This window comes from Orcinus orca, chromosome 15, assembly GCF_937001465.1.
Source record: "Orcinus orca chromosome 15, mOrcOrc1.1, whole genome shotgun sequence".
NCBI lineage: Eukaryota > Metazoa > Chordata > Mammalia > Artiodactyla > Delphinidae > Orcinus > Orcinus orca.
The window spans coordinates 84,615,220-84,629,301 of NC_064573.1; the positions used below are offsets into that span (position 1 = coordinate 84,615,220).

Below are 14,082 nucleotides of genomic sequence, written 5' to 3' on the forward strand. Positions count from 1 at the left end.
ATTATTACACACATTTTGTAAATGAGGAAACGGAGTCACAGATGTTCAGTGATTGGTATCCAAACTCTCACAGTTAGTTCATTGTCATCATCTCTAACTCCACCACCTCCCTGACCTTCATCCTTAGAAGCATCCAGCTCTCCTAGGCAGGTAGGAAAGCCTGGTGCCCCATAACCGTCCAAAGGCAAAAATAATTAGAATGTATTTCTTTTGGGGAAGAGATAGTTAGGGAGTTTGGGATTGACACACACACACTGCTTTATTTATTTATTTATAACATCTTTATTGGAGTATAATTGCTTTACAATGGTATGTTAGTTTCTGCTTTATAACAAAGTGAATCAGCTATGCATATACATATATCCCCATATCTCTTCCCTCTTGCATCTCCCTCCCTCCCACACTCCCTATCCCACCCCTCTAGGTGGTCACAAAGCACCGAGCTGATCTCTCTGTGCTATGCGGCTGCTTCCCACTAGCTATCTGTTTTACATTTGGTAGTGTATATATGTCCATGCCACTCTCTCACTTCGTCCCAGCTTACACTTCCCCCTCCCCGTGTCCTCAAGTCCATTCTCTAGTAGGTCTGTGTCTTTATTCCCGTCTTGCCTCTAGGTTCTTCATGACCTTTTTTTTCTTAGATTCCATATATTTGTGTTAGCATACGGTATTTGTTTTTCTCTTTCTGACTTACTTCACTCTGTATGACAGACTCTAGGTCCATCCACCTCACTACAAATAACTCAATTTCTTTTCTTTTTATGGCTGAGTAATATTCCATTGTATATAGGTGCCACATCTTCTTTTTCCATTCATCTGTCGATGGACACTTAGGTTGCTTCCATGTCCTGGCTGTTGTAAACAGAGCTGCAATGAACATTTTGGTACCTGACTCTTTTTGAATTATGGTTTTCTCAGGGTATATGCCCTTTAGTGGGATTGCTGGGTCGTATGGTAGTTCTATTTTTAGTTTTTTAAGGAACCTCTATACTGTTCTCCATAGTGGCTGTATCAATTTACATTCCCACCAGCAGTGCAGGAGTGTTCCCTTTAGTCCACACCCTCTCCAGCATTTATTGTTTGTAGATTTTTTGATGATGGCCATTCTGACTGGTGTGAGATGATATCTCATTGTAGTTTTGATTTGCATTTCTCTAATGATTAGTGATGTTGAGCATTCTTTCATGTACCTCTTGGCCATCTGCATGTCTTCTTTGGAGAAATGTCTATTTAGGTCTTCTGCCCATTTTTGGATTGGCTTGTTTGTTGTTTTGATATTGAGCTGCATGAGCTGCTTGGAAATTTTGGAGATTAATCCTTTGTCAGTTGCTTCATTTGCAAATATTTTCTCCCTTTCTGAGGGTTGTCTTTTCGTCTTGTTTGTGGTTTCCTTTGCTGTGCAAAAGCTTTTAAGTTTCATTAGGTCCCATTTGTTTATTTTTGTTTTTATTTCCACTACTCTAGGAGGTGGGTCAAAAAGGATCTTGCTGTGATTTATGTCATAGAGTGTTCTATGTTTTCCTCTAAGAGTTTGATAGTGTCTGGTCTTACATTTAGGTCTTTAATCCATTTTGAGTTTATTTTTGTGTATGGTGTTAGGAAATGTTCTAATTTCATTCTTTTACATGTAGCTGTCCAGTTTTCCCAGCACCACTTATTGAAGAGGCTGTCTTTTCCCCACTGTATATTCTTGCTTCCTTTATCAAAGATAAGATGACCATATGTGCGTGGGTTTATCTCTGGGCTTTCTATCCTGTTCCATTGATCTATATTTCTGTTTTTGTGTCAGTACCATACTGTCTTGATTACTGTAGCTTTGTAGTATAGTGTGAAGTCAGGGAGCCTGATTCCTCCAGCTCTGTTTTTCTTTCTCAAGATTGCTTTGGCTCTTCGGGGTCTTTTGTGTTTCCATATAAATTGTGAAAATTTTTTGTTCTAGTTTTGTGAAAAATGACAGTGGTAGTTAGATAGGGATTGCACTGAATCTGTAGATTGCTTTGGGTAGTAGAGTCATTTTCACAATGTTGATTTTTCCAATCCAAGAACATGGTATATCTCTCCATCTATTTGTATCATCTAATTTTTTTCATCAGTGTCTTATAATTTTCTGCATACAGGTCTTTTGTCTCCTTAGGTAGGTTTATTCCTAGATATTTTATTCTTTTAGTTGCAGTGGTAAATGCGAGTGTTTTCTTAATTTCACTTTCAGATTTTTCATCATTAGTGTATAGGGATGCAAAAGATTTCTGTGCATTAATTTTGTATCCTCTGCAGGGAATTCTCTGCATGGGGCAGAGCAGGAGGGAAGGGGAGCAGGTTTTGGAGTCAGGGGATCTGGTTTCTAATCCTGGCTCTGTCACTGTCTAGCTCTGTGACCTCCAGCTGGTTGCTCCCTCTGGGGGTGTGAGGGTCACAGTTTGATCATCAGGACATTGGGAACCATAGTAATCATCCTGACCATGGGGCTGCTTGGTCAAATTGCTCTGTGATCCGTGTATGTGGAAGAATGTGATAAGCCATTAAAGTGGCAAGTACTGGTAGAAATGAGGAGGTGCTCTTGACAGTGGGAGGACTCTGCTTATGGAGACATGCATTCTGGAACATTCTCTCCAGTTGCCCCTTTGGCAGCAAGATGGAATGGCTGGAAACAGGGATACAATGAGACGCCTCTATTCATGGCTTGCATAAATTAATTCCCGGAACTTTGTGATGGCAAGAAAGAAAGCTTTGAGGAGTTAGCATATGTAGTCACCAGAATTCAACAGGAAAAACCATCCAGTTGGGACAAAGAATGGCGCCTGAATCTCTGGAGGGGGTCAGGAACGCCAAATGCAAGAGCGAGCAGGTGTACGTCTTAGCATCTGTGTAAGGTCCTATAAGAAGGGAATACAGGAAGCAGAAACTTTAAAAAATTTGATTAGATACGCAAGTATTTGAGTCCCCTAATTCCACCCTGGGGTTCCTTATGGTAGGCAGCAAAATCAGGGGCTTTAGGGCAACCCTTGAGTCCAGAACATTCTCTCCTGCTGCTTGAAATTCTGACTTTAGGGATTCCCTTCTTTGGGTCCTTTTTGGATTTTGATAAATCCTTTTTTAAAGTTTCAGTCGCTCCTGGGAGGGTCCATTCACCTGTTTTTTCTTCTTTTCTTTCTTTTTTAATTGAAGCATATTTCACATAACATAAAATGTACCATTTCTAAGTGAATAATTCACTGCCGTTTAGTACACAGTGTTGTGCAGACACCGCCTCTATCTAATTCCAAGACATTTTTATGACCCAAAAGGAAACCCCGTACCTGTTAGCTAAGCAGCTACTCCTCGTTCTGCTCCTCCACGCCCCTGGAAACCACTGATCTGCTTTCTACCTCTGTGGATTTACCTCTTCTGGGTATTTTATGTAAACGGAACCGTACAATACATGGCCTTTTGTGTCTGGCTTCTTTCACTTGGAATGATGTTTTTATTTTATTTTATTTATTTATTTTTTTATTTTTTTGCCGTACGCGGGCCTCTCACTGCTGTGGCCTCTCCCGTTGCGGAGCACAGGCTCCGGACGCGCAGGCTCAGCGGCCATGGCTCACGGGCCCAGCCGCTCCGCGGCATGTGGGATCTTCCCGGACCGGGGCACGAACCCGTGTTCCCCGCATCGGCAGGCGGACTCTCAACCACTGCGCCACCGGGGGAGCCCTGGAATGATGTTTTTGAGGTTCATCCGCGTTGTAACATGTATCAGCACTTCATTCCTTTTTGCGGCTGAATAGTATTCCACGATACGTATATATCACATTTTGTTTATCCTTTCATCACGTGATGGGCGTTTGGGTTGTTTCTGCCTTTTGGCTGTTGTGAGGTGCCGCCATGAGGTGCATGTACAAGGGTTTGCCTGAGTATCTGTTTTCAGTTCGTTTGGGTCTATATAAAGGAGTAGAATGACTAAGTCATATAGTAATTCTATGTTTAACTTTCTGAGCGTCTGCAAAGCTGTTTTCCGCAGTGGCTGCACCATTTTACATTCCTACCAGCAGTGTACAGGGGTTCCAGTTTCTCCACATCCTTATCAACATCTATTATTTTCTCTTTTTTGATGATAGCCATCCTCATGGGTACGATGTGGTATCTCATGGTTTTGATTTGCATTTCCCTGTTGACTAATGATGCTGAGCGTCTTTTCATGTTCTTGTTGGCCACATATATCTTCTTTGAAGAAACATCTATTTTCAGTTTGAGTTATTTGTCTTTTTTTGTTGTTGAGTTGCAAGAGCTCTTTATATATGCTGGATACTAGACCCTTATCAGAGATACGATTTGTGGATGTATCCTCCCATCGTATCCTTTCACCTACATTCATATGTTTTCAATTGCATCTTAGACCCTGCTATTATGTGTGGATTTGATGAATAAATCTCTTGGAGGGAATCTTTGCTTCTAAGTTCTTGGTGGCAGTGGAATGTCTGTCCTGATGGATCTGTCTTTGCTGATGCTCCTGTAACTCCTGCACACATACCATTGTTTGGCATCGTGGCATTCCTTTTGCCTTCTCTGTGGAAAAGGATGCCCAGAGCCTCACTGGGCATTTCTTATTAGTCCACAGGCCTCTGGGAAGCAGAGGGGGTTCAGGTACCTTCACAGCTAAGCATGTGCTGACCCTCTGCAGCATTAGTTCATGCACCCGGAAGTCCAATGACACCCTTTTCGTATTACTTACATTTAGTTAAGCACAGCAAGCAGCTTGGCTTTCCATGGCCCTGTCTTCCTCCTGATTGTTCTCCAGACAAGTCCACAGCATCTGGGCAAGTCCCAAGGCCATTGTCAGAGAACCTGGATGTTGCCTTGCAATCCCCGTGGTTACAGAGGAGATGTATTCTGGTTAGTAGCAACATGAAGATAGTTTTAGGAGCAGGGAAGAAACGGCAGACAATCCAGGCTGGGAACTCTCTTTGGCCTTTGCTCAATGGCTGAAGCAGCTGGGGCCCTGGATTCTTCCTTGGGGAATTGAGTTCTGCAAGCATCGTACCAGGCAGTCCTTGGCCACTTCAGCCTGCCTGAATGCTGTGTTTCTTTTGCTCCTCTGAGGACCGCATGGTCCCACTGTTTCCTCTTCACAGTGTGATCAGTGCTGCCCGCCTCCCCCCTCAGTCCCCTGGATGGCACGGCCCCTGCAGCCTCTCAGACCCTCCCACCTCATGGGGGCCCTTCCCCATCCCCAGGGGAAGAACCGGGCCCCAGATTCCATCCACGCCTGCCAGACACATCTGTCTCGTCTCCGTCCCACGGGACCCCTGAAACAGAAAGCGATCTGGTTCCCAACACACCGATCAGACAGAAAATTAACAGACGTGGCAAAACGCTGGGGCTCCTACTTTGGGGCGCTTGTAAAAGTAACAGGACACTTAGTTTTCAAAGGAAAGGCATTATGGCCACTCTTCCCTACATGTCCCAGAGGAAAGGGGAGAGCTGTTCTAGCTCCCTGTTTTCAACTAAAATGGTCATATACATATATATTTATATATATATAATTTTTTTTTCTACCCCACAGAATTAAGGCAGCAGCAGGTGTGAAAATAACCGCAGTGAGAGTCAGCAGCGAAGACCAGTGGGCAGTCCAGGAAGAAATTGACAATGACAGTGCTCAGACAGCAGCCACCTTGACCTGCGTGGGTCATCACCCGGACACACAGAGCAGGTAAGTGCTGAGATGCTCACGGTACCTCGGCAGTGGTGGGTTGGGGATGGTTGCAAATGCTGACGGGAAAATAATGAGTGTATAAATAAAGAGGTGCCTCTGCATTTTTATTTTTTTTTGTGCCTTTTTTAAAAAAAAATTTATTTATTTTTTTATACAGCAGGTTCTTATTAGTTATCCACTGTATACATATTCGTGTATACATGTCAATCCCAATCTCTCAGTTCATCCCACCACCACCCTCCCCCTGCTCCACGTTCCCCCCTTGGTGTCCCTACGTTTATACTCTACCTCTGTGTCTCTATTTCTGACCTGCAAACCGGTTCATCTGCACCATTTTTCTAGGTGCCTCTGCATTTAATGGGAGATGTGTTCCTTTGAATTCATCAGCTCAGCTCCGTCCTACAGCTTCTGAATGTATTATCGGATGTGCTGCAGGATGAGGGCTTTATCCTTTCTGCTCTTTATACATCAATGACCTAATTAGGTTGGCAGTCTCAAAAATTACCTGAACTCCTGTTTGTCACAGTGCAGGGTTTGATAACCATTATTTTAAAATTTTATTATTGTTACTGTTATTGTTGGCAGTGAAGAGCTGAAGAATGAAGTGGGGAAAATAGAAATGATTTAAGAGGCAAGGGGGAAATGTACATTTTAATGAGTGAACTGAGGGTGCCTCTAGCTGTCACATAATTGTCTCCCAGTGCTTAAAGGTAGTGGTTTTGCAGCTATCACACCTGGGTATTGGCATACGGGCTCGGGATGTGAAGTTGGGGAACTTGGCACTGCTGGCAGGTCTTCTCCAGCTCCGATAGCAGCCTTGGGTTTTATGGGGCTGAGCTTGCCTGGGAAGCAGAAGGAGGTTGTTGCTAATAATCTTGCATCTGGGCTCCCAACAGGCAGAACGAGCTCTCACCCCTGTTGCCACAGTCTTTTCCACAGTCTCTTGGCCTCTCTTCTCTTCCCTTTTGACTGAGCAATGCTGGCCATGCAGTTCCCCCGGCTTTAAAACCACCAATGGCTCCCACTTCAGCCAGGATGAGACCCCTACTCCTCAGGCTGGCATAGAGCCCTGTTTAGATCTCTCACTTATCATCTTCTAGTGTCATCACCTGTTCTCTTTTCTTTCGTTTCTTGTTTTGTTTTTTTTTCTCTTTTTGCCACACTGCGTAGCATGCAGGATCTTAGTTCCCCGACGAGGGATTAACCCTGTGCCCCCTGCAATGGAAGGGCAGGAGTCTTAACCACTGGACCACTAGGGAAGTCCCTCTTTTCTTGTTTTTAAACCCTTTGAGGTCCACGATGTTGGGCACCAGAGGGGCACTGGGTGGATGAGTGAGGGAGCTGGTGGGTGGGTGGGTGGGAGCGTGAGAAATGGAGAGACTGTGCGAAGCTCTTGCCTTTTCTAATGGGTTTCTAGGCTGAGGGCTGTCTCTGCTTGGGTGACCTCAGCCAACCTCAGCTAGAACTCTGTTCTGCCTGGTTTTGAAGAGCTCTTTCAAAGGGAAAGAGTGACTCAGGTTGAGTGATCAGAAGCCTCTGACTAGGAATATTGATCAGGTGATCTGGGTTCCTCTCACTCCCAACGCAACATTCCGGTCATCGTCCTTCACATCCCTTGACAGAGCTTTTAGTCTGCAGCCTCATGTGACCCATGGTTTCCCTGGAAATCTGAATCTGCTGTCTGAACACTCCCCTGTCCTGAGCTGTCGATACCTGGAAAGAGTCTAGGATTTTTATATTTGCTCAGTCGCAGGTACTAGAATTCTCACCTAAAAGTGGCTGCAACAATAGGATTTTGTCATCTCATGTGACAGGAAGCTTGGAGGTGGGTGGTTCCGTGGTTGGTTCATCCAGCAGCACAATTGTGTCACCCAGGTGCATTCCGTCTTCCTACTCCATCACGCCCAATTCACGGGCTGTCATCCTCCAGCTTGTTTCCTCACGGCTGCAAGATGGCTGCAGCAGTTCCAGGCATCACAAACTTATCTAGTTGTATACAAAGACTGGAAGGGAGGGGGGCTTCTCTTTTTGCCGGGAAAGAAGACCTTTCCAGCTGGAAAGAAGACTTTCCCTGGAAGTGTAAGATCTCATCAGTAGTTCCATGCCTTTGCTCAAGAAGCAGGGTAGTCTGGAAAGTTGAATATCTGGTATTACTTTCAGGCTTTGTACTGAGAGATAGTCTTTGATGTCAGGGAGAAGGATGGTCAGCTAGCAGTATCTGCCACGCTTCTTAAAGGTGGGATGTGTCCAGGGTCGTGCCTTGATCTCTGTTTTGACTCCACTGGAAGACTTCCTCTTGGTTTTGCTGGGGTGTTTATCCGGTGGACTTCGTCTGACTGATGCCCTTAGGTACCACACGATTGAAGCCCACGCAGAAAGGGCTCCTTGACTCCTTGTGCAGATGGAGAAATTCGGGGGGGACAGGTGCCAGAAGTGTCTGGATGCAGCATTCTTAGCAACCTGGCTCTGTCTTTCCTCTGGGTTGGCATCATCTCCAGCAGGTCTTCCCAGCATCAATCCTACTGGCTTGGTCACTTCAGGGAGAACGCTGTTCTGCTCCATCACATCCAGCACAAGTCTTGGGGCTGCTCATCACTGGCTCTGCCTGGAGTAACGTGGATCTTGTACTCACTCTGAACCAATCTCTGTAGCCAGCTGTAAAAGTAGGGGATGGGTGGGGCTTCCCTGGTGGCGCAGTGGTTGAGAGTCCGCCTGCCGATGCAGGGGACGCGGGTTCGTGCCCCGGTCTGGGAAGATCCCACATGCCGGGGAGCGGCTGGGCCCGTGAGCCATGGCCGCTGAGCCTGCGCGTCCTGAGCCTGTGCTCCGCAACGGGAGAGGCCACAACAGTGAGAGGCCCGCGTACCACCAAAAAAAAAAAAAAAGTGGGGGATGGGTGAACCCACCTGAATGACTTGGGCTTAGATTATGGGAGAGGGTTCTTGGGGGAAAATGGGAGGGCAGAAACAAGAGGTGGCCAGGAAGTGACGACAGTCCTGCTGACCCTCTTATTGGGCTGGAGGAACCCCAGTGGGATGCCTGGACTTACACCCTCAGAAGTCACCGTGTGGGTCTCTAACGGCCGTCTCCGTGGTCTGCACATGGGAAATTGACTTGGTTGAAATACTGGCTGATGGAGTGGTGATGTTTTAAATTGACGGGAAAACACAGGCTGTGGTTATCACTTTCGGTTCTGAGAGAATCAATTTTGCATTTTCTTTAGAAGAGATTAAAAAAGTTACAAGAGAAAAAAAGTTGTTACATAACCAGCGTTACATAAGTATCAGACATTGCAGCATCGTCTTCTCTTACTTCACTTTCCGTTTTTGCCCTTCCCTGTGCTGTTAGAAGGGCAGGGATTGTTGCTGGCATGACAATTTATGCTTATCTAATATCCCTCTAAAATCGCTTCCATAATCTAAATAAATAATTGCTTCTTTTTATACTTTTTTTTGGTTGTTGAATTGTGAGATCAAATGAGGTGTGAAATACCAGCTCATGGACTGTGTTTGTCAGGCTAACAAAGTGAATCTGTGAATATATCCCTAACAAAACATCCCGAGGAAAGCTGTTATCTCTGAATTGTGACAACCTTGGGCGGAATAGGGTTTTTAATAGAATATAAGGTACCAACTGCCTGAAGTTCTGTGATAAGAATTAAAAATGTGTCAGTATGGGAAGACTCAATGGGCTTGGTTAGGAAGGCAGAAAGGTCTTAATTCAAAATATTTTCGTGAACACTCATTGTGAGGAAATGTGAGTAATAAAGATGGAAACCACAAGGGACTTCCCTGGTGGCGCAGTGGTTAAGAATCCACCTGCCAATGCAGGGGACACCGGTTCGAGCCCTGGTCCGGGAAGGTCCTGTGTGCCACAGAGCAGCTAAGCCCGTGCGCCACAACTACTGAGCCTGCGCTCTAGAGCCCGTGCTCCGCAACAAGTGAAGCCACTGCAATGAGAAGCCCGTGCACCGCAAAGAAGAGTAGCCCCCGCTCGCTGCAACTAGAGAAAGCCCGCGCGCAGCAACGAAGACCCTACGCAGCCAAAAATAAATAAAATTAAATCTTAAAAAAAAGATGGAAACCACAAGATAACGAGTTGCATTGCCCAACGAAACGAGAAGGGATTAGAAAAATGAGCAAATTTGAAAGTGTTCAGAAAGGAGAAAATGAAACCAAGAGAAATGAAAGCCGGATGATGGACTCTTGGTGTGGGAAACCACGTGCAACCAGCTAGGTTGAGATGAGGTTGTTTCTTCAGTGATTTCTGTCTGGCCGTTGGGACCCAAACCTCAGAGAAAATAAGGTGCCACTCTGTGTGGTCAGAAACCACAATGCAGAGCTCATTCTCCTCTGAAAGTTGGTACAGAGGCAGAGAGAAGCTCCGGGGGTGCACCATAGAAACGGGAGTCTGTGCTTCTCCATAGGATAGAAAAGCCAAACCCTAAATTTACATTTGTTGTATATAATGAAAAGCATGGCAAAAACAAACTTCTGTAAATCGATTTTTGAGATTTTTCTGTGAAATTTCTTGAAAGAAATAGACACACCCCACATGATTGTAGCCCAGTTGAAGGTGAAATCGACCTCAAAGTTAAATGTTTACTGTGAAGTGTTACCATGTTTGAACATCTGGATTCACTGTTTCAGGAGTCTTTCTCGGCCTGCTGTAATCCAGAAGTGATTGTAACGGGTTGAGCAGAAGAAGGGATCACCCTTTCAACTAACTTGACTGACTCATTGCAGTTGAACCTTAAGAAACAAACAATGGTGATAGAGGAAAAGTCACCATGTCGTGTGTCATTTTATAGATCCGTGAAACACGAACCAGGCTAAATCTTTTATTGTGCTTAAGGCGTCTTATTCAAGTTAGAGAAGAAGAAGGAGAAGGAGAAGAAGAAGAAAAGAAGGGGGAGGGGGAGGGAGAGGACAGGTCAGTGATGGTAACAGTTGCCTCTGTTTCTAAGAAGTATAAGTAGATTTTCCCCACCAGAGTCAGTTCAGGGTGGTTACTTTCCTTCTGTAAAATGTTTTATTGAGACGTAAAAGATAGAACACGTGGAACGTTGTGGTACGTCTCTGAGGGCAGTTTTGTGTGATCGTGTTCCTTATTTATTTGAAAAACTTCTTGAAAAACCATATCATTTGGTGCCTGGCACTGTTGTAAGTCTTTGCGGGAAAACACACTTTTAAAAGTCAGAAATCGTAGAGCCCTAGGAGGCAGATAACTATTATCGTTCCCATTCACCAGATGTGTAAACTGAGGCACAGTTTCAGTGATTCCGCCAGGTCTCAGAACCAGTAAGTAGCCAAAGCACTCTGCCTTTCGGGTCCACGGTCTTGTCCACGACACTGGGCTCTTCACGAGGCACGAGGAGATGCCCCTGCTGTGCACTCTCCTTCCCCCCCCACCCCATCTTTCAGCTCTCTTGCCTTAAGTGGACTGAAAACTCAGTAAAAAGCAGCGTCCACAGCACTAGCAGACCATCTAGCATGTGGAAATAGGCGCTGTAGTGAGTTGAAGGGTGGCCCCTCAAAGGATGTGTCCACATCCGAATCCCTGGAACTTGTGAATGTGACCCTGTTTGGAAAAAGGGTCTTTACAGAGGTAACTCAGAATCTTGAGAAGAGGTGATCATTCTGAATTATCTGGGCAGGGCCTCAATCCAATGACGTGTCCGTATAAGATATGTTCATTGCAGCTCTATTTACAATAGCCAGGACATGGAAGCAACCTAAGTGCCCATCATCGGATGAATGGATAAAGAAGATGTGGCACCTATATACAATGGAATATTACTCAGCCATAAAAAGAAAAGAAATTGAGTTATTTGTAGTGAGATGGATGGACCTAGAGTCTGTCATACAGAGTGAAGTAAGTCAGAAAGAGAAAAACAAATACCATATGCTAACACATATATATGGAATCTAAGGGAAAAAAAAAAGGTCATGAAGAACCTAGGGGGAGGACAGGAATAAAGACACAGACCTACTAGAGAATGGACTTGAGGATATGGGGGCGAGGGATGGGTAAGCTGTGACGAAGTGAGAGAGTGGCATGGACATATATACACTACCAAATGCAAAATAGATAGCTAGTGGGAAGCAGCCGCATAGCACAGGGAGATCAGCTCGGTGCTTTGTGACCACCTAGAGGGGTGGGACAGGGAGGGTGGGAGGGAGGGAGACGCAAGAGGGAATAGTTATGGGAACATATGTATATGTATAACTGATTCACTTTGTTATAAAGCAGAAATAGCACACCACTGTAAAGCAATTGTACTCCAATAAAGATGTTAAAAAGAAAATAGACACACAGAGGAGCAGGCCACGTAAAGATGGAGGCTGAGATGGGAGGGGTGCAGCCACAAACCAAGGGAGCCTGGTGCCACCAGAGGCTGGGCAAGGCATTGAATGGATACCCCCTGGAGGCCCTGATGACACCTTGGTTTTGGAGCTCTGGCTTTCAGAACTGTGAGAGAATAAATCTCTATTGTTTTAGGCCATTACATTTTTGGTAATTTGTTGAAGCAGCCCTAGGAAACGAATACGGGGGCTTAATGACTACTTGGCAAATGAATAAATCAAGGCATCTCAATCCTAGATGTCTATCACAATAGCCTGGGGTCTCTAAAAAGCACACACTCCTTAGACCCTACCCCTAATTGGGTCACAGGCATTGTTATTTTAAAAAAAAAAAAAACCTAGTGATTTTAATGTGTAGCCAGGGATACAGGAATAAATGAAATGTTAATGAAGTTAAGCACCATAAAGAAGATAAAGGTACTTTGTTTTTTAAACAATTTTAGGATTGGAAAATGATTGACTTAGAACACGGAATTCTTGGGTTTACAGTAGCATTTGCCACTGCACGCCTGGAGACCCCTGAGTACCAGCTATCGCAACAGTTCAAAATCAAGATTTGATGCATAGAAACGTATCGTGCCCTGGACTCGTCTGTAATTCTCTCTAGAAAGTGGCAACAGAATTCACCTATAGGAAACAGAGGACTCTTCCCCTCCCCGCAAAAGGGACCAGACCAGCTGAAGAAAAGAAAAAAAATATTTAAAAAATATTTCTCCTCTTTTCCTAACCAGTGGGAAACTCTTTGTTCATTTATGCAGCTGGCTAGTTTCAGCCTAAGTGTAATAGGCAGCTTCTTACTTCAAAAGGAATAGGTGTTTAGCTGTAGAAAATTCAGAAGATACAACTGAGTAAAATGGAGAAGGTAAAGGTCGTCTCTGAACCAAGGTATGAGTCATAGGCTGCCATTGTTAATATTTTGATGAGTATATCTGCACATGCTCATTTGTTCACATGTATATACATAAATACATGATTTTTGTCAATACTAGAATTTGTTTACCTTTGAAAGCTGTTGTTTTCTGTAATAATGTAGAATAAATACATGGCAGCATCTTTTCATGTCATTAGATATTTAACCATCAAAAGAATGATCAACCCTTTTGGAAAACTGATGCAAGTGGTGGATTCTTCCCCCCCCCCCCCAAAACTACAAATAGGCACACATAAACATTGTTTTCTAACAATTTCAAATCAATGGGACCTTTCCGGGAACCTGTAACTTTTAACGTAATATTTTAAAGTGGTACAGTATTCTGTTGATATGATAGAGGTGTGTTCTATTCATTTACCGTGTTTCATTTTTTCCTCTTTAAAACATTGCTGCTGGCCATTTGTATGATGTTTTATGTTTTCCTCCTTTTAAACATTCTCTTTTTTTAAAAAAAATAAAATGTCTGTTGCATATTCCTGTAGATAAGTCTTTAGGAGAGAAAGCTACAAGTGAATGGGTAGGTTCAAAAGACATGACTGTGTTTTAAGTTCGTGATGCTATTGTGAAATTTTCCTGCCAGTTTACACTGCCAGCTGTGTAAGAGTGCCTAGTTCTCCGTTCCTTTGCCAACTTTGGGCATTGCCTTAAAAAGATAATTTGATAGTTGAAATATGGCTGTCTGCTTGCATTGACGTAACTTCTGGTGAAGTTTAACAATTTTTGTCATGTTTGACTGCAAATGTTTTTCCCCGCTTGTTGTCTTTAGTGTCTTGTTTGTTTCTTTTGTTATTTTCGTATTCTGACTTTAGCGATGTTGTAGGCTTTTGTGTTGTCCCATCCAGTCATCATTTTCTTTCAAGTCAAGGGCTCCCACCTGGAGGAGGGATGGTGTAGGGACAAGCAGGACGCGTGAGAGGCTCTGTCAAAACCCACCCGTGAGGCGCTTCCCTGCTGGTCCAGTGGGTAAGACTCCGCACTCCCAGTGCAGGGGGCCTGGGTTTGATCCCTGGTCAGGGAACTAGATCCCGCATGCTGCAACTAAAAAAGATCCCATTTGCAGCAACTAAGACCCGGCATAGCCAAATAAATACATAAATAAA

At 44.3% G+C, this 14,082-nt stretch overlaps 1 protein-coding gene across 2 annotated transcripts in view; it reads left to right on the forward strand.

Annotated features, from left to right (window-relative positions):
• TMEM132B (transmembrane protein 132B) overlaps nt 1–14,082 on the forward strand; it is a 409,467-nt gene that overhangs the window by 222,513 nt on the left and 172,872 nt on the right. For both annotated transcript variants that reach the window (XM_033440679.2, XM_049698598.1), the window contains exon 3: nt 5,537–5,683. In XM_033440679.2, coding sequence (XP_033296570.1) covers nt 5,537–5,683 — 147 coding nt within the window. The remainder of the gene's footprint in view (nt 1–5,536; nt 5,684–14,082) is intronic.